This window comes from Mustela nivalis (genome assembly GCF_964662115.1).
Source record: "Mustela nivalis genome assembly, chromosome: 8".
Taxonomy (NCBI): Eukaryota; Metazoa; Chordata; class Mammalia; order Carnivora; family Mustelidae; genus Mustela; species Mustela nivalis.
In genome coordinates this window covers 7,528,348-7,555,379 of record NC_139027.1, presented here as the reverse complement: position 1 = coordinate 7,555,379, position 27,032 = coordinate 7,528,348, and the positions used below count along the sequence as shown (strand labels likewise).

At 46.4% G+C, this 27,032-nt stretch overlaps 1 protein-coding gene and 1 long non-coding RNA gene across 3 annotated transcripts; one reads left to right on the top strand and one right to left on the bottom strand.

Annotated features, from left to right (window-relative positions):
• The first annotated feature begins 840 nt into the window (after positions 1-840).
• On the top strand, positions 841-20,655 carry E2F6 (E2F transcription factor 6). Its single transcript, XM_082745770.1, has 7 exons — positions 841-1,246; positions 8,078-8,132; positions 11,814-12,030; positions 14,048-14,203; positions 15,661-15,775; positions 18,459-18,606; positions 19,423-20,655. The coding sequence occupies exons 1-7, from the start codon at positions 1,139-1,141 to the stop codon at positions 19,470-19,472; spliced, it is 849 nt and encodes a 282-aa protein (XP_082601896.1). The 5' UTR covers positions 841-1,138; the 3' UTR covers positions 19,473-20,655.
• Positions 20,656-21,176: 521 nt separating this feature from the next.
• Positions 21,177-25,666, bottom strand: LOC309872115. 2 transcript variants are annotated; one of them, XR_014315673.1, is made up of 5 exons: positions 24,629-25,666; positions 23,779-23,938; positions 22,128-23,307; positions 21,706-21,937; positions 21,177-21,576 (listed from the first exon to the last, which is right to left on the bottom strand). It is a non-coding gene; the product is annotated as an uncharacterized lncRNA (long non-coding RNA). The 2 variants fall into 2 exon arrangements; XR_014315672.1 differs by having other exon boundaries at positions 21,177-21,937.
• Positions 25,667-27,032: the final 1,366 nt, after the last annotated feature.

The following is a 27,032-nucleotide window of genomic DNA, read 5'->3' as shown; positions in this document are numbered from 1 at the left end:
TGCTAGATGCTGGAGCTACAAAGATTAGAGAATGCCTCTCACTGGAAAATTCATAGTCTAGTGGGAGCCAACTTCCAGCAGAAGCCTCCCCTGCCACACCTCAGGCTGGGTGGAAACTCCTGGTCTAGCTACCACAGCGCTCAGTTTGCTGCCCTCTACCCTGAACTTACCGCATTGCATTGGGTTTTTATTTCAAACATGCCCTTGTCCCTGTTCTAAGTATTTAATAATTTAATTCTCACAACAACCTTATGAAATAAATACTGTTGTTATTCCCACTTAACAAATGAAGAAACTGAGGCACACCGTGATTAAGTAACTTGCTTAAGGTCTTGTAAACTTAATAAGGAGAGAGAGAAGCCAGGATCTGAAAACACACTTTCTGACTCCAGCTTTAAATGTTCCGTTTCCTCTATTGGGATTTGAGATTGAGTCTGTGCCAAATATCAAAGAATATCTCCTGTACCCACCACGATATCTAATACAACAGATAATCAATAATTTATTCATCAGATAAAAGAAAGAAGCCTATAAATAAACAATTGCACACCAGTTTGATTACCAATATTTACTAAGCATCAACACCGGGCAAATGCCTGCGGTGTGCGGAGGGAGCTCAAGGTTAATTAACAGTCGCACGCTCAGAAGTTTCAGTGATCAGTGTTGACAATGGCGTTCCCCCGCCACCGAAGCCTCTTTTCTCTGGCTCTGTTCCCTTCTTCTGAAATTCCTGCTCCACCTCTTCCTCTCCTCTGCCATCCTCTCCGTGGATTTCGCGTCCGGGCTTTCCCGGGCTCCGGTCGCCTGGAGAGAGTTAGTGCGTGGGAGCGCTCCGGAAACGGCACGCATGCGCACGGGGGGGGCGGCGCACTGCGCATGCGGGAAGATGGCGAGCCTGGCGTCCTGAGAGCCGTGGGTCACCCTGCACTCTTCCCGTCTGCGTTGTAGCTCCCGAGATCGTGGAGCGGTGCTGCGTTCGTTCGCGGGCCGGGCTAGGCAGTGGCGCCTCGGAGCAAGCTGCGGGCCCGGTTCGTGCTCGGCCCCCGGGACCCGGCGCGTTGGGGGCGGTGCCCGGCCGGAGCGGGAGAAGGCGGAAGAGCTCGCGGGGTGCGAGGCGAGGGACGGCGGGCTGGGCAGCATGAGTCAGCAGCTGCCGGCGCGGAAACTGCCCAGTCTGCTGGTGGACCCGGCGGAGGAGACGGTGCGCCGTCGGTGCCGCGACCCCATCAATGTGGAGGGCCTGCTGGTAAGCCCCGGGGATGGCCTGTGCTGGGAGCGCCGGAGCCCTGGCGCGGCGCGTGGGGGGGCGGGAGCGGCTCTCAGGTCCGGCAGCCTCTTCACGTCCGCTGGGAAGCCGGACCCACCGCCCTCCGGGTCGTGGGTTTTCCCTGAGCCTGGTTCGCAGCGGGAGCACCCGGTCTCCCTGGCTCCCCAGCTGCCCGTCCTGTGCTCTGAGCGCTGTTGGAGAAAATTGCCCAATTTCGCGTTTTCTGCCTCTCCTGGACCCTCGCGTATCTCTGCAACTTATTTGTGTTTGTCTTCGCCCTCCTCTCCCATTCTCTTACTTGGCTGTAGCCATTTAAAACCCCACACTACATTACCCCCCCCCCCCATAGGCTGCCCCTTCGGCAAATCCAGGAAGGTCGCGCTCCCTCCCTGCGTAAGGTTAGTTTCCTCTAAGGAGAGAGAGAAGCCAGGATCTATTCTTGTTTTAGATTAGATGCAGTCTGTTCTTCGTGGTTCTCAGAGGCTTTGATGAGTCCATGATTTTCCATTTCTCCCTGTATTTTCTTTTCTACTGGATTCTTCCGTAATGAAACATGAAGTTAATATTGCCCCGTCACCATAGTGGCTCAGTGCTCAAAAATAATTTACGAGCATAATCTTATTTAATTCCTGTTAGCAGTCCTGCGAGATTATCATTCTTGTTCTCCAGTTGTCAAGATAGATTTGGAAGTGTTAAGTGGCTTGCCAGTGGTTAGATAGTACCTGGAGAAGCCTGGATTTAATCTCACCATGTCTGACCCCTGATGTTTAATTCTGGACCGCTTTAACTGCATCCTAAATATTTCCTCACCTTAAAAGAGCCTTCCCTTAATTCTAGATATTCTGTCATCTGTATTTCTTCCCTCCAGACTTTTCCAGAAAGTTGTTTGCTTTCACTGTGTCCATTGTCATTACATTGCTGGGCTGGGGACCTCTGCTCTCCGCACAGCTCTTCTAACCAAGTTTGCCAACAGCCTTGTCAGTTCCGTCAGATGTTTCACCCCTTATCTCTAGTTTCCACACGACTGACCACTTGATTTTGTTGGAAACTCACCTTTGAATGGCTGTTTTGGCCGTATATACTCGTGGTGCTCCGTGTACTCATCTGGTCTCTACTGCTCTTTATCTCCGCATATCTTACGTGTTGGTGCTATTTCGGGTTTTCTTCTACTCTTTCTACACGAGCTTCATGTGGGATGTCATTCGCCACTCTTAGGACTTCTGATATTGTCTTTATCGGTACCGTCTGTGTTGGTAGTCTTAATCTTTGAGGCTTTGATAAAAGCCCTGAACTCTCAACTGTGGAAGAACCAGTTAATTTTGCACCTAACATCAGAAGATACACACATCCGTTGAAGTCTTAGATATTCTTATCTTCTTGGGCAGTTTCTGTTACTGTGTCCTAACTCCTAGATCTATAAATCCAGCTCAGAGCTTTCCAACTGTCTGCTGACTTTTCTTAGATTTCAAACTCTTATCCATAATTAAACTCATTATCTTCTTGCCAAAGCCGCAACAGCTTTGCTCTCTCTTATCTCTCTGAATGGCACCACACCCACCATATTGCCTAAGCTAGTCGCTTGGGTATTATCCTTGCCTTCTCCCTTCTCCCAACTGACCCCCTCTGTCCTCCCGATCTCGTGAAAATTAATCACCAATACTTGGCACTTCTCACCGTCTTTTAGATTGTTGCAGTGTTTTCCTGCTTCTGGCCTTGCCCCCAGACTTCTAGATACTCTCCACATAGTAACTATCGTGGTCTTTTTAAAGCATGTTTCTGACCATGTCATTTGACTTAAAGAATCCTTCGCAGTTTCCTAGTGCTTTCAGAACACAGTAGAAACTTCTTAATATAGTCAGGTTCCTGGATTTATCTTTTTTTGAACTGCTTATAGTTGCTAGATTTCCAAATTTCTGTATTCGTTTGGATCCCTTCATATTCATACTCCACCTTCCCCAAAAGCCCTTTCCTTGTTACCTCCCCTGGTTTTCAGGTCTGGGTGTGTAGGTTCCTTGTCTGAAGCCTTCCCTGACCCGTCAGGACTAGGTTAGGCACTCCTTCTGTGCTCCGAGAGCACCCTGTGCTTACTTACCCTGCCTGCGGCATGTGGCTCGTAGGTCCCTGAGTGCAGTGACTCTGTCCATTTCGCTGTTACATCCGCAGTGGTTTGGTGCCTCTCGCAAAAACATTTGGCACGTAGTTATTGGATGACTGAAGTAGGTACTTGTACATGTTTGGATGTGTGTTTATTTTCCTGCTTGTGAAATGGTGATTTAAACTGCCCTCTCGGTGTTTTTTGATTGGCCAGTGACTGGATATTTAATGAAGTGTGTTGCTATGCAAAGATCAGTCCACTGTCTAGTCATGCATTTGCCTGAGTGATAGATGTTTCCCCAGGTAAATGGCTTGAAAACCGAATTTTAGAGAAGGGAGGAAGTAGTATTGGCTGGAGGTGGAACTTAGTCTGCACATTGAAAAATGAGGAAAATTTGAATGAGGAGAATGCAGACACCTTGGACAGGGGTCTATTTCCAAAGGGCTCTTAAAGGAATATGACTCCCCAAAATAGGCAGGCGGAACAAAGAGACATCTGCATAGAGAAATGTTTCACCAACTTAGAGGCAGTGCTTAAGGTTTTAGTCCCTAACACTGACCTAGTGCTCCTTTGTCCTTTAAGATCTCAAATTATAATTTATTCTGCAGTCTTCAGATGCGGGACTTGGAACAGTCGTAAAATTGCTTCCATTGTGCAGACTTGCTTGTCAGGAGCTGCTGGTTCCTGGAGAGCTGTGTGCATTGAGATCGTACTGATTTTCAGTCTGGCGGCCTCTGTCTTCTCCAGGCACTCCCCAGCGGAAATGCAGACAGGCTAGGTATCAAGCCTGAACAAGTTGGGGCACAGAACCAGTTGGGTGATTGAAAGGGAAAGTTTTTCTTAGGTAGTCCATTCTTGAGGTTTCTCTACTACTGAGCTCTCCCTTGGCATCCCTCAAGGGATTTACCAGAGAGTAACCTCCCCGTGAGAATCCTCGAAAGGACTGAAGACCGTGACAGCTTCCCCAGTGGTGGGTGGTCAGCACTAGAAGCAGCATTCTGTGCTGGCACCCGGGCAGGTTAGTCCGATAGATATTGGAGGACTACTATCCTCACGACGCTGAAAAGGTAAAAAATAAGTGTCCTGCACAGGCACCAGTTTGAAAAGGCCCCCATTGGCCTAACCTGGGACAATCCGAGCCTCACAATAACAGATTTTATACTTGGAGAATAAAATAAGCATCCAGGCTCCTCGGATGGAGGTCTTCGAGTACAGCCCGTCCAGCTCCTCCAGATCTTTAGACACGTGACGCTAAAAAGACCATTATCTGACCCTCTCTCTCCCCCACCCCAGCACAGCCAGCATACACTAGTGCGACAGACCTGATACCTGCTCTAGAGATTCCTGTTCCTAAAGGAGGAAATGGGAGTAACAGGGAGGTAATGGTCCGGAGTAGTTCTGAAAATCAGCTTGCTAAGTGTTAGAAATTTCTTGGTTAGGTGTCAGGGAACAATTCTCTGTGCTGCCAGCTCTACCCTCTGGGCTGCTTGTTCCACTGTCTTCCTTTTTTGCTCATGAGAGGAAATCCCTATTCGTAGCTGAGTAATTTTATCAGCCTGCTTCCTGGCAGTAGAACTTTGGGTATTGAGTAACCTTTTTCAATTTAAACCGTGTCCCCTTTCATCCAAGCTGACAGTGTTTTCGCTGATACAGTTCTCCTGAAAACCAAAAACCGTGTGGACCTTCTGTGAATCCTGTTGTGGCTCACTCCGCAGACAAGCGTCCCACCTCTCTTCTGGCTGAACCCTTCTCCGCCTTAGGCTCCTGTTGGAGTGGCTGGTGGACAGGGCCCTGGGCCCTCTTTGAGGCCCTGGCTGAGACTTAGAGGATCTGTGGGGCTCATCTCCGTCAAGGCCTCTTGTGTGACTGCACAGCTCTCTGAGGCAGCATCTTTGATTCACCTGAGGTCTTCTCGGAGGCTGTGCCGTCACACCCTCACTGTCAGCTTCATTTTTTTTGAAAGAGAGGGGCAGGGAGAGGGGGAGGGGTAGAGGGCGAGAGAGAATCTCAAGCAGGCTCCACACCCAGCGAAGAGCCTGACTTGGGGCTCAGTCTCATGACCCTGAGATCATGACCTGAGCTGAAATCAAGAGCTGGACACCTAACCGACTGAGTCACGCGCGCGCCCTTCACCGTCATCTTTAGATTTCACCTTGGATTTGGTCTTTCTCAGCTGTCATTTCTTAACTTGAGCTTCTGGAGAAGCTGGGAATTTTTTTTTAAGATTTTATTTGAGAGTGAGTGAGCAGGGGGAGGAGCAGAGGGAGAAGCAGACTCCGTACTGAGTGGGGAGCCCACTGCAGGGCTCCATCCTGGGACTCTGGGTTCACGACCTGAGCTGAAGGCAGACGCTTATCCAAATGAGCCACCCAAGCGCCTCAAGGCTGGGAATTTTAAAGTCTTTCAATTCAGGTTCCTTTTTGTTTAAAAATCCCTTTCTTGAGTTCTCCCTCACACATTTTGCTGTAGGCTGCAGAGAGAAACCAGGTGCCGCAGTCAACTTGGTGTGGAAATCTCAGGTTACCTGACCCATGACTACTGTCAAGTTCCCGCATTAACTGCAGTCAGCGGTGTCGCTAAGGGTTCTCTCTGAGCATAGCAGACATCTTCTTTCTTCTGCTTTCTAGTAGCATGATCTTCTCTTCCTTTTGAACCTTCCCTGGAGTGCCCTCAAAGTCCAGGCTTTGCTGAGCGTTTCTTTAGAAACTGCTGAGTTGGGGGTGCCTGGGTGGCTCAGTGGGTTAAGGCGTCTGCCTTCAGCTCAGGTCATGGTCTCAGGGTCCTGGGATCGGGCCCCACATTGGACTCTCTGCTCAGCAGGGAGCCTGCTTCCCCCTCTCTCTCTGCCTGCCTCTCTGCCTACTTGTGATCTCTGTCTGTCAAATAAATAAAAAAATCTTTAAAAAAAAAAAAAGAAAGAAAGAAACTGCTGAGTTGGCACAGACTTCTTGGTAATTATTTGGTGGTCGTATAAGGGAACATCCTTGAGGCACACGCTGTGTTCCGTAGGGGTCTGCCATGTACCCTCACGTGATTCCAAGGGAAAGAATTACACGCGTGTAGAGAAGTGATAGAGCAGATGTCCTAAAGCATTAGGACGTGGGGGATTTGGATGAAGGGTATGTAGCACTTCTTAGTGCTGCTTGTGTCCCTTTCGTGAAAGCTGAGATTATTTCAGAATAAAAAGAAGGTGGATGTGCCTGAGAGGAGTGTACGCAGTCAGTCTCCTTTCGAGAGGGACCTTGATGGCTCCTCACCTCGAGTGGGAGCTGCCTCTGTTCCATCTCCTGTTTGCACTTGCGGGTTCTTACCGGGGTCTGTACCAGAGTGGAGAGCCTTGTCGGCTTCCTCCAGGGGCGAGGTGCACTGCTCTGATCCAGTGGACCTAAATGACATGGACCAAGTGTACAGATAGCATTTCAGTTACTTTTTTTTTCCTTCTCCCTAATAGCTCACTAACGTTTCTGTGAGGAAACATTTATTCTGATTTTTTTATTTTTTCAGATTTTATGTATTCATTTTAGAGGGAGAGAGTGAGTGCAGGCGGGGCAGTGGAGCGGCAGAAGGAGAGGGAGAAGCAGACTCCCCCGCTGAGCAGGGAGCCCGATGTGTACTAGATCCCAGGAGTCTGAGACCATGACCTGCGCGAAGGCAGATGCCTAACGGACTGAAGCACCCAGGCACTCCCATTTATTCTGATTTTAAAGTCACTTCAAAAGGAGTCTTGTCTAATCCTTTCTGGGGCCTACTTGTTGAATGCCGTTTACCAAAGTTAGAGTAGCAGGAAAGGCTTGCCAGATGTCAGGCTGATCTAGCAAGAGGATGCATGTTGTAGTAGAGCACAGAAAATGATGCTTGATAATCTCTCGGGGATCTGTATTTATGGTGTACACAGGAGGGAATCTTCACCCTGTGTCCTGTGTCTTAAGTACTCACCATTTCAGAGTTTGGAGTTACTGCACAGTTGAAGTTATCTGCGACAAGATCCTATTTCAACTTCCCATGTTAACAAATACTTACCAAGTGCTTGAATGTACCAGGTGCTCTTCTGGTTCAAAATGCAAAATGATAATAGTCTCTTAGGGTTGCATAGGATTTTACCATCGACACAATTTCTTTTTAATCTTCATAGTAGCTTGGAAAATGGGCAATAAAATGATATCAACACACTGTGTTACAGATAAAGGCCAGGATCTCTCGGCATCTAGGAAGTCGGGTGGCTGGTAGTCCCAAACCCCCATCTTAAGCCAAGAACTATTTTGTATACAAAGGAGATGAATGTGTCATTACTATGGACACTTTGGAAATCTCCGGTATTGTTCACCCATAGGATTTATACGTACTGGGACCTGCCCCAGAGGGGCCAGGATACTGTTGGGACTCTTCCAAGATAAAGAGATCATGTTTTCATAGTCAAAAGGTAAAAAAAAAAAGGGGGGGGGGTTGCCCATTGGACTCTGCTTTTCCATAGCTCTTGGTGTAGACAGCATGTAGTGTGGCTGCATTTATGGCAAAGTGTGTGGGAAAGCAAGCTGTCCTTGCATACATACAGTATGCAGGAAGGTCTGCCTTTCCCCCAACTGAATTATTACCCAAGGGTGGAAAAAAATACAAACCCTCATGTTATCCAGGAAATGCTTTTCATTTGCTTTTGCTCATTTTGCATTATTGTCTTTAAATTACTAATTTAAATTTCTGTATTTTCTGTTTTCCAGCCATCAAAAATAAGGATTAATTTAGAAGATAATGTACAGTATGTCTCCATGAGAAGTAAGTTGATCCTGAATAGGTTTTAAGTTTTTTTAGTTTGAGCTTCATATGATTTAAATGATGTATTTTAAATGTACATAAATTTATGGAAAACTTAGGTAAACTTAAGTAAAAGTTGAGGTTGTGGGCTAAATAATGTACATGAACACTGGCTGATTCTTTGTTGCTTTTAGAAATCATTTTTAAAATGGAGTGGTCCATGTTTAAGGGTATTTTTCTCAGAATTCTGTGAGATCAGTTACTCGCTGCCATCAGCAGAATTGAAGGCGGTTGATAACAGGACAAACTGCCTTTGGTCCTCCAGACTTCCTTCGATTGCCTTTGCTCTCTCCCCTTCCTGCCATGGACCGGGGTGCAGAGTCATCGAAAGGAGATGGAGTACCAACTGCTGTGGTTCCCATCCTTCTGAAAATTGTTACCGTAGGTAGACCCCTGACTTCCCCTTAATTTGGTCCTAACCACAAGGAATAGACCATGCCTAGATCCACATGTAGATCTTAGTATCAGCCCTGGATTTCTTCTCAGCCCCTGCCGCAGTCTCCTGCATAGCTGGTCCCCGGGTTTGGTCAGTTTTGCGTGGGACGTGTGTCCTCTGACCGTCTCCACCACCCCGCGGTATTGTCTGGCGCACACTGAGCTTGTACAGCGCGAGCTGTGTTAAGCTCTTGGCGTGGATTATCTCACCAGCCTTTAAAGTACAAATGTGGATTATTACTCATTTTTTTATAGATGAATAAACTGAGACCTCAGTCAGGATTCACCCCACAGCTCTCAGACCTGAGCCCCTCGTCTCAGCCTCTATCTGGGGCTGCTGCGTCCAGCATGGGCTCTCACGCCCTCTCCAGTGGACGCGATACACAGCCTCCGCAGTAACTTCTCTGCTTTCAGGCTCTGGCACCCTGCTGCCCGTGGGATTTCCTAACACAGTCCTGGGATTGGGATCTCACTCAACCCAGAATTCTTCTACTATGTTCTATTGCAAATAGAGAAAACCCTGACTCCTCCTTTATTTGGTTTTATTTATTTGCCTTAAATTTATGAGCCACCTCATATCCTTACACGAAACAGGGCAGTAGAGAATGGCTGGACAGAAAGGGCGCTTACAGGTCACTCCAGCTCCACCGGGCGGCCTGGCCTTCCAGCCGCTGCCCTCACCATCTCTGCCAGCTGCGGGCTCCCTGAACCCACCCGTTCTCACCCACGGCTCTGTCTCAGTAAGCCCCTGCCCTCTGTGAGGGGAGAAGCACTTTCTCTCCACCTTTCCGTCCCCGCCCACTCACCCCCTTCAAGAAGATTTCCTTACTCCCACTGCAGTCAGGGTCCAGCTCTGCTCAGGGAGCTTGTATACCTCACTTGCCACTGACCTCAGGACAGTGTGATGGCGTTCCTTACTAGATGAGGGAACAGCTTTGTTTGAAAACCTTTTGAATCATGGTTGTATTCTGTCAGCAACTGTCAGGTTACATGTTTTCAGTTAATAGCTTTCTCAAGTCACTTTCTAAAGTAACTAACATGGTGGGAATATACTTAAACCTGAGCTTAGAAGACCCTGTCGTGTTAGCAGTTAGGGTGATTAGATGTGTGCTTTTTCAAGTTAGAATTTCTCTGTTGTAGTCTGCCAAGTTTTTTTGTAGAATGGTGACTTTCTTCTAATTAAACATTTTAATTCCTGTTTATTCCTGTTTGATCATTAAGTGTAGGAGTGGGCTCCACAGAGAAGACATGTGCATTATAAAATACGTACTTGTGTTCTTGGAGTAGCCACCAGTGGGCTTTAAACTGAATGTGACATTGTAGAGTTTCTGGATATAGGAATTTCCCGATTGAAGACAAGATGAATATTTCTTTTGACACATACTCGCAGTCGTATGCTTTGAAAGTAGAGAAGAGGAGAGATCATATAGCTCACACCGAAAGCACAGCTGGGTTATTTGTAAAATTATTTACTCCACACACCAAACCATAAGAACTTGTTTTTTAATATCAAGTTGAGAAAGGTGAAAGGAATACTACTACTCCATTCAGGCAGACACATGAACTGAGCCCCTCTCTCGTACACTGTGTAAAATTGATAGAAACCCCACCTGGATAGTAGGTTTAGCAGGACAGCCATTCCTCAAAATACCCTTTTACCTGTCAATTCAAAATCAAGGAACTTAACTGAAGGAAACAGAGATGCACACAAAAATTTAGCTACAGGGGGATTTCCTGAAATATCAGGCAAAATAGCAAAGTTGGAAACAGTCAAAATTTCCAGTATTGGGGTAAGTTTAGCCAGTATCCTTGCAGTTAAATATTATGCAGCCCTTAAGAATAATGTTGAAATACAATACACAGCCAAGTGAGGCTGTTCCCAGTGTTGAATTAAAGCAGCCTGTTATTTTTGTTTTTAAAAGTTAGGTGTACATACTGGGTATTTACTCTAAAGGTACAAATTTGGTGATCCAAAGGGGCACGTGCACCCGAATGTTTATTAGCAGTAATGTCCACAATAGCCAAACTATGGAAAGAACCTAGATGTCCATCCACAGATGAATGGATAAAGAAGATGTGGTATATATACACAATGGAATACTACACAGCCATCAAAAGAAATGAAATCTTGCCATTTGCAATGACGTGGATGGAACTAGAGGGTATTATGTTTAGCAAAATAAGTCTATCAGAGAAAAACAATTATATGATCTCCCTGTTATGAGGAGGTTGAGAGGCAATGTGGGGGCTTCGGGGGGTAGGAAAGGAATAAATGAAACAAGATGGGAACGGGAGGGAGACAAACCATAAGTGACTCTTAATCTCACAAAACAAACTGAGGGTTGCTGGGGGGAGGGGGGCAGGGAGAGGGAGTGGGGTTATGGACATGGGGGAGGGTATGTGCTATGGTAAGTGCTGTGAAGTGTGTAAGCCTGGTGATTCACAGACCTGTGCCCCTGGGGCTAATAATACATTATATGTTAATGAAAAAAATTAAAAATTATTTAAAGAACATTACATGTACATATTGACACTTACGTGTGTCTGTGTCCTGAGGGGACAGGGTGTGTACGAAAAACCAGAATCAGCATAGTGGATGAAGGGGGGAGGGAGTTAAAGAGATTTTCCCCCCTTCGTTTCCTTACCTTTTAATATAGGCTGGTGCATATTTTAAACAATACAGAGATGCCACTTTCCTCAAGATGTGGTCTAATGTTTTAATAGAAGACTAATTTGAGCTCTTTCAGAAACTTCCAGCTGGGTTACACTGTGGTATGCGTAGGAACAATTTAAGTGTTAAGAAGAAAAAGACAAGTCTTTGCCTTCGCTTTATAAAGAATTTCTTAACTGGAAGGCCCAATAAGAAATTTCATTTTAAGAACCATTTCTAACCCTATTCCTGAGAGTCGTACGGGTAGAAATGCAAACTCTTGACCCTCGGTTAGGACTCCTACAGATTCCCACGCCCAGGGGAATTGGCTGCATATGTCAGATCCTCTAGCACGAAAGCCTTTGTTTACCTGAGATAGGCTGCTACATTTTTATCCAGCGTGAGCAGTCGGTTCCATAAAAATTAGCTGGGATGTGTTCAGTGTGTGGAATTTCTGTAGGTGTCTGTGCCTACTGTGGAAATAGATTACTTTTCTTAATGAGCTGAGAAAGAAGTGCTATTGAGAATTTTATAAATTTGTTTGTTTTGTTTCCCAGAAGCTCTAAAAGTGAAGAGACCTCGTTTTGATGTATCTCTGGTTTATTTAACTCGAAAATTTATGGATCTTGTCAGATCTGCTCCTGGGGGTATTCTGGACTTAAACAAGGTTGCCACAAAACTGGGAGTGCGGAAACGAAGAGTGTATGACATCACCAATGTCTTAGATGGAATCGATCTGGTTGAAAAAAAGTCTAAGAACCATATTCGATGGATGTGAGTTGGTTTTGAACTTCTCCTGGCTTCCCCCGCTCCCCTTAAGTGACAACACCGTGCTTGAAACAGACTAGATACCAGCAGTGTTTTGACAGGACAAAACAAAGTAAGAGATGGCTTCTTGTTAGGAAAGGATTCTATGAGAATTTCTCACGTTATCCCACAAGATACATAGTTTTTTCCCTATTTAGGACTAAATGAAAGCCGTAGACCTTGAATAGCATCCAGATATTATGGAAAAGTTGAATGGAATAATGATTAATTTTAGGAGTTTTGCTTTTCGAGATCATAAGAAGGGGACGTCTGATTGTTAGGAGATTTTTTTTTTTCCCCAGTGATGATTGATATCAGGAGAAAATTAGTTAAGGCTGTAAAACAGTGTAACGAACACTTAGAGGCTTCCCGCCCCAAGGGTTGTAATTCATTTTTCTGGGGCAAAGGCAGGAGGCTAATCTACATTCTTAATTACCTGAGATGATTATGAGTCAGGCTATGGGTCACACACTCTTCTGGATGTAAGGAACAATCAGTACACAGTGTCTAAAAGGCCATTGCTAGGGGTGTCTCGGTGGCTCAGTCACTTAAGTGTCCACCTCTTGATTTTGGCTTAGGTCACGATCTCAGGGTGGTGAGCTCGAGCGTGGAAGCCTCCTTAAGGTTCTGTCTCCCCCTCCCCACTCGTGCATGTGCTTTTGCTCATTCGCGCTCTCTTAAAAAAAAAAAAAAAAAAGTTGCCAAAGACTTCATGTTTGATTAGGGAGGACTGTGGAAAAAAGATCTTCTGATACAGATGAAGTTACTCTACAGGTGTGTGTGTGCATGTGTGCGTAAGAAGTTAGCTGTTTGTGTTTACAATAGGCAAATCTTGTGGATCAGTAAGAAATAGTTGGCAGCGTATACGTACATATAAATACATTTCATTACAAGCAAATGAAAAATCTACCAACAAAGATCATGAAATGGCTCTAAATAATGAACTTTGCTGGTAGAGGAAAGTGGTTCCTAAAGGAAGTTAATTTTTTCAGTAGTACAGAAATGCAGATTGAATTCTAATTTGAACATGTTTGCTAAATAACATTAACACTTTCAAGGTTAACATCAAACTGCATTCTGAATCAGTAATTGGAACAGATTTGAGAACTAGTAAACCAAAGGTAAAGTGGTCACAGCATTTTTCCTCTTTATTTTCCATAAAAAAGAAAAAAAAATATCAGTGGTTTGGTTCATATCATACCAATATGACATGGTAGGTAGTAATAACTTAAAAAAAAAAAAAGTCTTTTAAAAGTAATGGATATAATCATTACATTCACGTAGAACCAAGTAGAATATGCACATGAGGGGGAAAATACTCAGAATTTTAGCAAAACTATCATTTTAGTCTGTATTCCTTCTTTTTCGTAGGGGACTAAAAGATTATAAGTTACTAAAAGTCCTGCTGTAGATTGTAGAACTAAGGCTTAACAGTGTTATTGACTCTTGTTCTGTGCTCAGTGAAGTCTATCAGCTTTGCTTACTACCCCTAATTTCCATAGAGTTACAATGGTTTGTTGGTTTTTTTTTCATTCCCTGTGTAAGAGACTAGAAATGGAGGCGCCTGGGTGGCCCAGCGGGTTAAAGCCCCTGCCTTCAGCTCAGGTCATGCATGACCCCAGGGTCCTGGGATCGAACCCCGCATCGGGCTCTCTGCTCAGCAGGGAGCCTGCTTCCTCCTCTCTGCCTGCCTCTCCACCTGCTTGTGCTGTCTGCCAAATAAATCTTTCTTTTAAAAAAAAAAAAAGATGACTAGAAATGGGGACAAAAATCAGTTTATGTATAGGAAGAATAATGGTTGTCTAGAGTAGAAGGAGGTCATGGGTGACATAAGTACCTCGCTTTGTCAGTTCATAAAATACCTGGTTGGTGTCACCATTTGGTGGAGGAGTTCCAGTAATCTGACTTGCATTCTCTGTAATCTCCTAGATGTTACTGACGGTGAGGTTTTTTTTGTTTGTTTTTTAATACCTTTCTTTTAAAGAGGATCTGATCTTAGCAACTTTGGAGCTGTGCCCCAACAGAAGAAGCTGCAGGAGGAACTTTCTAAGTTGTCAGCAATGGAAGATGCTTTGGATGAGTTAATCAAGAATTGCGCTCAGCAGCTGTTTGAGCTAACAGACGACAAAGAAAATGAACGATATCCTTTAACTCTGTCTTTTTTTTAACGTTTTATTTAAATTCAATTTAATTAACATAAGCTGTGTCATTAGTTTCAGAGGTAGAATTCAGTGGTTCCTTAGTTACATACAATACCCAGCACTCATATCCTGTCTCCTTAATGCCTGTCCCCCAGCTTCCTCGTCACCCCCAGCCCCGCCTCCACCAGCCCTGTTTGTTAACGGTTGTTTTTTTTTTTTAATTTCTCCTTCCAAAGCAGGTTATTTTAAATAGTAGGGTCAACTTGGGGATTTAAGTAATATATTCAAATATTCAAAATACAAAATCAGACCATTAGAAGTTTTAAAAGCCAGTAAAGGTTTCATCGTGTAGCCTCAGATGTGCACAAGTAATTGCCTTTTGCTTCTTTATTTGCTGTTGGTTCAGGTTAAATGCTGCCTCGTGACCATGTACCAACATCCATGTTTGCATTTAAAATAAAAATGGCGCGCTCTTGTTTGTTTTCTTAGTCAGAATGCTGTAAAGATAGTAAAATCTCTCTTGGCGTTTGTGAAATGCAGGTTTTCCCTAAATTGTGACGTAGTTTATTTCTGCAATGGAATGAGGTTGTCACTGAAACGGCACTTGCGCTGCCGCTCTGGCCCGCGGAGCCTCCTAGAGCCGGCTGCGCCTCTGGGCCCCGCAGGGGAGACCGGTCTTTGGTGGCGATCTTCTGGGTCTCCCGGGCCCATCTGCTGCTCCGCTCTCGCTGCCTCTGTGAGCCAACACGGATCCCAGCCGTTCATGCTTCAGACTTAAACTCCTCTATTTCCGTAGTCCGGTTACTGGAAGGAAAGTAAATGCTATTCCTCTACCCAAAAATCTGTGAGCAAGAAGTATCGGGAAAACCCAGTAAATGATGTAATTGGTAAAATTTCAGGCAACACTGAAAAACAAAATGAAAAAATTCACCTACTGAGATGGAAAAGCATTTGGCATGTGAGAAACCCCACGAGGACATGATGGCCATGAAACACTGATTCTCCACGTTGTCTTCACTCTTTTACAGAATTTTTTTCCTCCTCGTATTTTAGGAGGTTGTCATCAAAACTGAATATTTTGTCCCCAAAGGTCCTCATAATATGATCTAGCAGTGAGTGGGGAATGGGGGCAGGGGGTAAACACCGACACTGGAGTGGTTTCGTGTGCGTTATTACTATTTTTCCCCAGATACTGTTATAATCACGACACTGGAGTTTAAAGGGCTGCTTCAAGTTACAAGTATTGTAAAACACTTTGTAAAATCTTAGGAATTGTTGATGAAATAGCAATAATTATATATGAATTAATTTTTTACCAATTGCTTTCCTTGATTGTGAGCTTGTATCCCATAGAAACTACAGGGATTCTAATGTTACACTTGTATGCATGTATTATAAGAGAGAAATTATCTCCTCAGTAAGTAGCATTCTGCTTAGACCCTTGACTGATGTTTACACTAGCGTATGTGACGTATCAAGATATCCACAGCATCCAGGCCTTCCACGAACAGATTGTTATTGCCGTGAAAGCTCCGGCAGAAACCAGATTGGATGTTCCAGCTCCCAGGGAAGTAGGTATCCCTGCATTTCTAAGAGGATTTTTTTAAAAGTGGGAGGCAGGTCAGTGGCTTAGGCTATGCTCTGTCACGGTCGTAGTTAACTCCATCACTTGGTGACCACCACATGCATGTTGGTTGCCTACCTGATACCGCTTCAGGCACTTGACACAGTTTAACTTGTTTCAAATACAGAGCAAATGGACTAGTCCTTATCCTCTTAAAGGGGAGGAGTTGGAAGCGCAGAGAAAAATAGCTTTCTTGTGATCACACAGTAAGTGAAGCACCAGAATTCAAACCCAGAGAGCGTGGCTTCAGAGTTTGTGTTTAACTGTCATACCGTACGTGTGCGTGCTCGATGGCACCGCAGTGCCTGTGTCAACCTGTAGTAGACAATGGCACACTGTAGTGCCTCTTAGAGGACTCCCCAAGAATTGGCCTCATTGTTGAAGTTCCGGAAGTACAGTGTGCTGGCAGCGAGGGCCCTGGGGAATTGACCCCAACCACGCCCATCAGAGACTAAGGAATAAACTAGAACATTAACCGGTACATTCAAAATAAAAAGTAAAATTACTGTGCGAATGAAAATACTCCTACCAGCTGCCAGCACACTCCTTCCCTTGCAGGAAAGTTTGTATTGAAAGAGGATTGTCCTCAGAAGGTTGCTTGGTGAGGATGGAACCAGAACCAAGGAAAGTGGCCATTCATGGGACAGATCATGAAGTGGTGACAGCCTGATAGACCCCTCGGTGTCCTCTGCATTGCCGTAGGGACCCCCTGCCCCAGAGTGAGGAGTACTCTCCACTCTCCTCTCTCCCCAGCACACCACTGTCCAAGTGAGCTCCCGTGTTGGTAATTCACAGGGCGTTACAGATCAGTTAAGGGACAGCTTTTTATCCAGTCACACTCAAGTTCTGACTTCTGGGTGACGTTTCCTCGTTATTTTATGTAGATTTGGATATATTCCACGTTTCCTAAGTAACTGTTAACACTTGATAGAAGTCGTTTGAGAGATGTTTAAACTTTTTTTTATAACGAACCACTAATCTTCCAACACATCCTTACTTTGGGACGCCAGTGGCGGCCCCTGCTGCGGTGACTGATGAGGTTCTGGGTTCCCCCTGTGCTGTGAGCTGCTTCAGGCTGTCGTTGCTAAATTCTGCTGAGTTTGTGGATCACGCCCAAGACAGTTCAGTTCAGAGGCCAGTGAACGTGGGCCCTTGGGCAGCCGTTCTCAGCCATAAGTAAGTGGGAGTGGTAGACAGGCGCACGGTGTTCGGGGCGTCCTGCCCCCACCGAGGTCCAGGGTGAGATCTGGGAAGCTTGAGCCAGGGTGGCTGGACTGGCCTCAGGTCAAATCTGACTGGCTAGATTTTTAGGCATAGTCTCACCGGCACACAGCCACATGTCCTTCTGTTTAGACATTGTGTCTGGCTGCTTTTCTCTCTCTAATGGCAAACTTACGTGGTGGTGACAGGGTTGTATGGCCCACAAAGCCAAAAATGTCTACTATCTCACCCTTTACGGGAAAGGCTGGTCAGCTCTGATTTGGCGGAATAGGAAGTCCTCAGTTGGCTGCCAGGTCTGAGTGCCGCAAGAGTTTGTTCTGTGTGGAGATAAGTCTTGGCTTGTGTAACCTGTGCCATTCGAGCCAGACCTGGCCTGGCAGTCCAGAACCTGAGCAGGGATGCTCCTTCTCTGGCCTGCATGTCTGGTCCTGGGAAGCAGCAGAGAAGGTGACGTGAGGTTTTGAGACCTGATAAGCTGCGTCTCCTGGAGCCCTGTTGTGAGACCCCAGTGAGATGTGGCGAGCAGGAGGGGGCGCACGGCGTCTGTACCTCGCCCGGCCTTGCCGCGTGGAAGGGCAGAGAACAGACTGTGATACTTGAACCCTCTTCTAGTCAGAGAAACAAAGGAATCATTTATAACTAGAACTGTTCCTTGAGAATTTAGCATTCCTTGGTCCATTCCCAGGTTTCAGCGCACGCACACACACACACAGAGAATTCAGCATAATTCTCAGTATAAGCACCCTACTTCCTGATATCTTACAGAAAATAAGTATTTTAATTCCGAGTAAATTTAAAGCTTCAAAGCCAAAAGATGTGAATAATAATTAATAGTTGTTTATATGCGGTTCTTCTGAGTATTTTGTATGTTGCTGACGTGTGTTTTGTCTGGATCCTATCATCTGGCTTTTTCTGCGGACAGAGACCTGCCCGTCTGTTACTGTGCTACCTCTTCAGTGTTTCGAAGAGCTAAACACACCCTTAACCATATGAGAGACTACAGGAGCTTTTAGACTTCTTGGTCATGCGAACACCGATTTTGGACTCTCAAGTACAGCCTCCGAGAAGGCCTCAAGTCACTGAGTGTAGAAAGGCAGGCCCTCCAGTGTGGAGGTGTTCACATCAGGGCCCCGAGGTCCTGGCTGGGTAACCCAGGAGCCAGGGCCGTGCCATGAGTTGGCCGGCAGCTCAGTGGCCGAAGCCGGAGTAATGAAAGCCAAGTACATGATTCTCTCAAGTACACAATAGAAAGAAAACCGCCTGAACTTAAATTTTCAGACATAGCGCTTGAATTGAAACTTTGGAAGTTCTGGAAAGTCATTGTCAATCTAGTAAGACAATGTCATTAATGAATTTTCGCATTCATCCTGTGTGTCTTTTTTTAAGCTATTTTATGTGTCTTTTGCCAGGACTCAATCACAGTCCACATAAGGAGCACCAGAGGCCCCATCGACGTGTATTTATGTGAGGTGGAGCAGAGCCACTCGGGCAGTAAAGCATCCGAAGGGGCAGGCGCCTCTTCCTCTGCAGACAGGTCTCCGGAGCACCCCGACAGAGGTATTGTACCCATCTGGTCATCAGGGACTCGGGCGCGAGTTATTAGAATCCTCTGAATGGGGGTTAGAGGAAAGTTTTTTCCAAATTTCTACATGTAGAAGTATCATAAATACGCTATACATTTAAAGTTCATGGATTTAATTAAAGTATTTCAATATGGTTCCCAGTGCTGACATTGAAATCTGATACTTCTTAATTTCAAGCTCCCTACAGGGTTTCTGTGTCTGAGCAGACTAGCACCATGCCCTAAAGCTTTAGGGACAAGTATGGAAATACTGTCAGGGAATGGCTTAATTCATCGCAAGACATGAATTTAATCATGATGAAAATTGGAAACTATTTTAACCTTTTTGCAAGCAGATTTTGTTCAAGAGTCTACTGGATTTTTGAGATACAGATAGATACAGGCTCTGTGGCCTTACAGCTATTTTTATACTTTCTAGCCACAAAATTGAATTTAAGAATGACTAGGTCATTCTTAACTACAGTTTAGACTTTTTCTAAGAACTTAATAGTTAAATTCCATGTAGTTTTGATCTCAGAAATGAAGAATTACAGTGGGTGCTGAGGTGGCGCCCCTGGTGTGGTGTCCGGGTGGAGAAGGCCGCCTGCGTCCTCCAGCAGGTGCTGTCAGGGCGCGCCCGAGTCCGTGTCTCCTCTCGAGACTTCCCAGCAGACTCTGCGCTCAGCTTCTTGGTACGGCTCTTGACCAGGGTCTTCAGCCTTTCTTTGAAGCGCTCGAATCCCACATTCTGTACCTGTCGACCTCTCAAACCCTCACTCAGGAGAATCTCCTTCGTGTTTGTTGTTTTGCAGAAGAAAATCCTCCACAGCAAAGTGAGGAATTGCTGGAAGTGAGCACCTGAGAGCATTCTGGAATTCGCGGGCTGAGTCCTTGGGGGAGCGTCCTGTGGGGGTGAATTCTGCATCAGATTTGATCCTCAGCAATAAATCATCCATGAAATTCTCTGGTCCTGACAGCAGCATCAAGGCCAGTAGTGGCTTTGAGAAGCCCACTACTTTGATTACTGGATAATTATGGTTTCTGCATTTGAAGAAAACTCTTTTTATAATTATTCACTGTGTTTTGTCCGTGAAATGGACATCTTGCCTACTGAAATCACCTCACTATGGAGAGAATCACAAGAGACAGACGGTCAGGACTGGAGTGGACAGTGCTTCGCAGACTCTGCCCTTTCCTTTGAGGATCACGTGTCATTGTCACAAAAGAAATTGCCTTACACGGGTTCACGTCTGCAGTTAGCTGTTAAACGTTGGGCCGGTGTGTGCAGGCCTCTGAATGTGCTGCCTTTGTATATATCTGTATAGTGTTTAGATTACTTATGTAATATGTCTAAGTCAAACTTTTCACCCTTGTACAGCCAAAATAATGTATATATGGAAAGTAACAGACAAATTCTCTAATTTCTGTGGTATCTATAACTTATTAGAATCCTCTGAATGGGGGTTAGAGGAAAGTTTTTTCCAAATTTCTACATGTAGAAGTATCATAAATACGCTATACATTTAAAGTTCATGGATTTAATTAAAGTATTTCAATATGGTTCCCAGTGCTGACATTGAAATCTGATACTTCTTAATTTCAAGCTCCCTACAGGGTTTCTGTGTCTGAGCAGACTAGCACCATGCCCTAAAGCTTTAGGGACAAGTATGGAAATACTGTCAGGGAATGGCTTAATTCATCGCAAGACATGAATTTAATCATGATGAAAATTGGAAACTATTTTAACCTTTTTGCAAGCAGATTTTGTAATATGTTTCTGTATACAGCCTTGCTTTTCAATCAAAGGGGTTTGCTTTTTATGAGTTAGTTGTACCCTGCCCTCTCTCCAGCTCTGATCCCACATTTCCAGTACCTAGCGCTCTCTACCTCATGGGTAAGTCACATACCACTCTGTGCCTCAGTTTACTCAGTAGTTCACCGTTAGACTGTGAGCTCCTTGAGGGACGTTGTCTTAATCATTGTTATACCCAGCGCCTTGCCCCAAGCCTGGCACATCAGAAGTACTCAATAAATATTTGAACAAATCCTCGAGTGCATGAGTGAGTGAATTGTAAAACCGGATTCACGATACTTGGCTTGTCTACCATCTAGGATTCTCGTCAGCATCATTCTGATTCAGGTTTTGAGCTTCTCTTGTTTTCCGAGAGAGATTTGAAGCAACTTCAAACGAAGGCCATGTTAAAAAAGATTCTTAAATCAAAAATCACAATCCTGAAAAATACTGCTAAGTGTCTGGGATTTGTTTCCTCCGCGGCCCGCGGGGGCGGTTGCAGATGTCCGCTCGCACGTGACGGCCGAGCCCGCACGAGGAGGTGAGCCCGGCTAACGGGCGGGTAAGCCGGAGAGGACGCGAGGCCCGTGACCGTTAGGCTTCTGGGAAAATACAGGTGGAAAAGCCTTCCCCGAACGGGAATTACGGGCCGGGAGAGAAGAAGGCAGGGCGCCCAAACCAGCAAAGGCCACGTTCCCAAAAGTGCCTGCGTCGCTTCTGGGCAGCAGCTGGTTCCTCCCCTGTGTCATGTGACGACGGTTTTACGGATCGGCGGCCCGTCTGCCTGTGTGCCCGGCTCTGCCCAACGTGCTGCCACCCAGCCCTGGTCCGAAGCCTGGGCGTCCCCTCTGTCCTTCAGGCCAACATCCCAACTCTCCGACCCTGGGCCGGCCCTGCCCTAGCTTCCAAGCTTGTTAACTTGCCCAACGAGCCCCAACCCATACCAAAAAGGCCCGCTTGCCGCGCCCGAGCCGCACAGCGCACGTGGTGGTCCCTGTGCCTCTGCCTCAAGCCTTCAGCCTGGAATTGTCCTCCTCTTGTCTTCTTTCCGGACCTGACTGGAAGCCCTCCTTCCGCTTCCCTGCCGTCGTGGCATGGGGTGGCCGCTGTCCTCCGTGGCCGTTCGGTTTTTCCGCCGGGCTTGCGTGCTCTCGGGTGGAGGGCTCCAACGCGTCTGCCAAGAGAAGTGACCTGATTTCCTTCCACCCAACACCCAAGAATTTAAAAACAAACCCTGATTTTGCAAAAACACAGACCAACAAACTGAATTTTCACCGGAAGAAAAAAAAAGTTACAATTTTACCAATTTTGCATTTTGTTCAAATTTCGGCACATCCGCCCAACTCTCCCTTGTCCCAGGAGACGAACGTCCTTGTGGTGTGGCGCACTGTTTTTGAGATCAGGACTTGAAATGTGAGGCCAGTATGTGCCCTTTTGGACCTGGGCTTTGGTCCCAGGGACACGCGTGGGCTGCTGTCGCGTTCAATGCTGGAGGTCGCACAAGTAAACGGTCGCACCGCTGAAGGCTTGAGGACCTGAACACAGGACCAGCACTTCTCTTGGGAGCGTGAATGGTAAGTCATGTCTCAAAACCTCAGAAATCTGCTATTTGATTATCTCCCAAAATTAAAAACGGAAACCAGAATAAAGGCACTTAGGTCATTAAAAGGGAGTCCCATGTCACAATGTGCGTTGACTATTGAATGCCACCCGCCGTTGGCATACCTGCTCCTGCGGACCCTGCGGCCAAGGATGAGGTGGTGCCCTCTGGCTCTGTCACTTGCTCTGACCACTGGGACAGAGCCGGCAGCTCGTTCGCCCAAGGCCCTGTTGTCCTCACGGGTGGACGGGGCTGTTTGGGTGGACTTCGGAGGACAGGGATGCTCAGAGAAATGGGGTTCCGCAGAGAGAAGGTAGAAAACAGAGTGAACAAGGAGAGAAGGAAGGCTTCTCAGGGGAAGGGCATTGGCGTGAGGAACTTGAAATTGAAGTAGGACTCTTGGCTTCTGCTCTCCCATCACACCTCTCAGAGGAAAAGCGGTGGCTTCTCTGGCAGCGAGTCTGGAAAACGGAGCTGGGCCTGAAGGGCTCAGTCCCTCCCGGGTTTGCTCTCTTCCTGTCTGTGGAGGTGGGCACCTGGTCTCCCCCTGGGGGAGCCCTGCGGGAGCTAGAGCAGTGGTTCTAAATGGAGAGGGAGGGACTGAACGGGGAGACATTTGGCAGCGTCTGGGAAGCTTTTTTTGGTCTATAAAGTTTATCTTGGGGGCACCCGGGTGGTTCAGTCATTCAAGAGTGAATGACTCTTGATTTTGTCTCAGGTCATGATTTCACAGTTGTGGAATCAAGCCCCGTGTCCGGCTCCGAGCTCCATGGAGAGTGTGCTTGGGGGTCTCCCCCTCTGCTTCTGTGCCACCCCCCGACTCCTGCGCATGCTCTCCCTTTCTCTCTCTCAAATAAATCTTGAATAATTTTAAAAATTAAGAAAAAAATGAAGTTCATCTTTCTGAAAGGTTCCAAAGCGAGTGTGCACGGAACATAGAAAATTTAGGAAATTAGATAAACTGCAGTTTATTCCCATTATTTCACCTGGTGGTTAGTTTGTCGAAGTTCTGTATTGGTTTGAGAGTGATCGGTGGTGATGACACACTACCCAGAACCATGGGTCATGAGATACCTGAGCTGTAAAAGGATACCATGGTCCTGAAAAGACTAGTGTGTATTTTTTTTTTTTAAGATTTTTTATTTATTGGGGCTCCTGAGCGGCTCAGTGGGCTAAAGTTTCTGCCTTTGGCTTGGGTTGTGATCCCAGGATCCTGGGGTTGAGCCCCGCGTCAGGCCCTGTGCTTGATGGGGAGTCTGCTTCCTCTTCTCTCTCTCTGCCTGCCTCTCTGCCTACTTGTGATCTCTGTCAAATAAATAAATAAATAAAATTTTTAAAAGATTTTATTAATAATTTTATTATTATTTATTATAAATAAATAAAATTTTAAAAGAGATTTTATTAATAATTTGATTATTTATTAAAATAAAAAATTTAAAGATTTTATTAATTTATTATTATTATAAATAAATAAATAATTTTTTAAAAAAAGATTTTACTTATTTATTTGACAGAGATCACAAGAAGGCAGAGAGGCAGGCAGAGAGAGAGGAGGAAGCAGGCTCCCTGCCAAGCAGAGAGCCCGACTCGGGGCTCGACCCCAGGATTCTGGGATCATGACCTGAGCCGAAGACAGAGACTCTAACCCACTGAGCTGCCCAGGTGCCCCAGCAATGTGTATCTTTTAGAAATGAGCCAAATGTGAATACACGTAACCACTGCCATCAAGCGCTGTGAACAGAAGACAGCTGCTTATAGTCAACACAACTAACTCACCATTGTGGCTGCTGGTGTCCCGGAGCCCCACTCGGGGTTACCCAATGACTGCCATCTAGTGGAGAATCAACCATTGCTCAGATTTCTTCACTTGCTTTCAATTAAGCAGATGCCGCTAGAGAATGGCTTTGACTTCACAAAGAATTTTTCAGGTCCCATTCTGGTTGAGAAAGTGAACACGATACTGATTTTTATGCATTAACATTTAAATAGAATAGCTTGGAAGGAAGAAATTTACAGCTGCTAACTTAAGAAATTGGCATGATATCTGAGCTACGTCCATTTTTCTGTCCTTGTTAGAAGAGAGTCTGCAGAGATCTTGCTTGTCCTGCTGCTCCTCAGAATATCACATTGGGGGCACCTGGGTGGCTCAGTGGGTTAAAGCCTCTGCCTTTGGCTCAGGTCATGATCCCAGGCTCCTGGGATTGAGCCCCACATCTGGCTCTCTGCTCAGCAGGGAAGCGGTTTCCTCCTCTCTCTCTGCCTGTTCCTCTGCCTACTTGTGATCTGTGTTTGTCAAATAAATAAATAAATAAAATCTTAAAAAAAAAAAAAGAACATCATATTGGACCTGTTGATCAAGGAAGCAGCACACAGCTCACGTGTAAGACATATGTGTGCCAAAGGTAGTAGACAGACTAGCTCTTGATACCAAGTACCGTCCGTCAGTCAAGGTCCTGTAAGAAAACCAGGATGGGTTTGGTTGTCAGCTACAACAGAGATGAGTTAGTACAAGAAGGCTGAAGTAAGAAAAGGGGTACACTGAGGTAGCAAATATCTGACGGCAGTCAGAACGAGGAAGAAAGTCATGCCCCCCCACCCCCCCAGCCCTGGCTCTCCATGCACTTACCATTGCTTCTTCTCGGAGCCCAGCCAGCCAGCAAGGGATACAGGAAACGGAGTTTGCAGAGCCCAGCCCCAGCACAAAGGAACAGAATGGGAGGGCGGGCCTGGATCTGGGAGAGTAAACACCCGGCGGACCCGGAGCCGCCCGGCTGTGCCCTCTGCCAACTCCAGCGCAGGCCAGCGCTCCGGTTGGCTTCTCTGTAGCTTCCCTGCCAGCATCTCTGTAGCTCACAGAAGCTGTGCTGCTGCGTTGGCGTCTGATTCCGAGACGATCCGAAGTCCAAGCAGGCGCTCGTGCAGGAGATGTTTCCGAGATGTGCACTCGGTGGGTGTGTTTTGTGGTGTGCTTTGACCTGTGTGAGTCCGAGCCGACCCCACAGCGGGCTCATCTCCCTCCCCTTCACCATCCTTTCCTGTGATCAGGACCACGATTTGCAGCAGTGACGTCTGGCTCCCTTACCTGCCCTTTGCGCCTCTTGCCGGGGTCCAGGCTGCGGCGGGAGGGCTCCTCCCTAGCTCTGTCTCCGGACAGCCTGGCACTGTGCGGAGGGGAGGAAGCCCTGGCAGCCCGTTTACAACCTGGGAGCGGTGTCTACAAAGGTGGCCGCTCCTGCCGTTCACCCGGCCCTGGAATTTGGGGCGGACGGGGCAGCCCACTGGTCCATAAGCTGCCCACGGGTCTGACACAGAACCCCCAGGCTCGCGAAAGGAGTGGGTGTATGGTTGGGGCCGGGAGTCTGAAGCATTTTGGTCACGAAGCAGAGGCGCTGTGTAGGGGGAAAGAAAAGAAAAACCATTTGCTCTACGTCAGGTTGGCAACCGAGTTCCTCTGCACATTTCTTCTAGAATTTATTCTAGGTGTTCACAGAGGCAGCTGCTGTATGGAAAAATAAGGAAAATAAAACGGATGGTGAAAAATTATTTTCAGATTGAACCAGACTTGCATGGAGCCTCTTAATATTTTTAAGTACTTACAGTATTTTTGATGTACAAGGCCTGGCACATAGCACATTGCTATAGAGGTATTTGATTTGTTAAAAAAAAAAAATCTAATGGAAATGAGGCTGACCTGAATTCTCTTTTAGCTGAGGCTGTAATTGAATGGATATTTATGCTTGAATCTTGATCGGCCATTAGAGGGTCTCCTTCCCTGGTAGGAGCCTGCAGCTTCTTTCAAGGTGCTGAGCTGACCTGTGTGCTCAGGCAGGTGACGAGCGGAGCCGTCCGCAGCCTTCCATGCACACTGTTGCTGCGGTGAACGCTCTGGCCAAAAGCCAAATGAGTTTCAGCTCCCAGAGAAGTGGATGGTGATTCATGGGCTTTATGTAGCGCTTAAGGAAAAAAACTGCAGTACAGCTGCTGTTAATTTCCGACTGCAGCCTGTAGCAGGTGCCTCTGTCTTGGAGACTGCGTGTCAGAAGAGCCTAACCAGCTGTTCTTATCTGCGAGTCAGTCCTGTTAAGCCCATCTTATAACTAACGTTATATGCAAGAGGTCCCTAGGTTGGTTCCGGTTTTGTGGATCATTAGTACACCTTACTGTGACCGTTCTGTCCCCAAGGGCATATCTTTCTCTGTGCACTGAGTCTCCTGTGGCTGTACCCACAGTCCTGCCAGGGAGGGACACCAGCTACTCTGCGTTAAGGCTTCTGAACATGCCCAAACCTTTCTCCATCCCGTTCAGAGTGTGGGCTCACGGGCTTCCCAGCCGGCCGACTCAGGAGCAGGCCAAACATTTGGGGGAAGTGCACCGCTTCCGTTACCGCGATCCGCAAGACCCAGGAGGACCTTGTTGGATGCTAAGGCTCCTGTTGATGGCCTACAGAAATCTCCAGGGGAAAAAGTGCACCTTCTAGGGAAGGAGAACCAGGCAAAGCAAACCTAGACCGGCCGTCCGTCAAGAAGATGAGCTGAACACAGATTCTTAGGTCTGAGTGGAAAGCCGGGATGTGGAATGACAGATAAGGATTTGAGACTGTCACTCTCGTCTAACGGTTGACCTTGAGTAACTGTGTTGAGAAATGGCAGAGGTGTGAGGCATACATGACAGTGGTCCCAAAGGTGTGGGAAGGTCCAGTGACCTGGCCACAAAGCCACAAGGGCAGGAGTTGAGACTGTGTGGTCACTCCCAACTGCCAGACTCCTGCCTGGGGCTTACCACGTCATCATCTTGATAATACCCAAAGCAGGCCTTCCCAAAAGGCTTTTTCTGGACCTGGAATGGAGAGTAAGACAGAAAATATGCAAAAGAGCAGTCTATTTTCATGAAGAAAAGGATGAAAGTGGACTTTCCATGAAAAATGGATGGTGCATTGCTTCTCAGCTTTTTGGCTAAGATCAAGTGAAGAATGGATGGTGCAGCTCATGGCTTGTTGTGATCCTCAGAAAATGTCCCTCTCTCAGTAATGT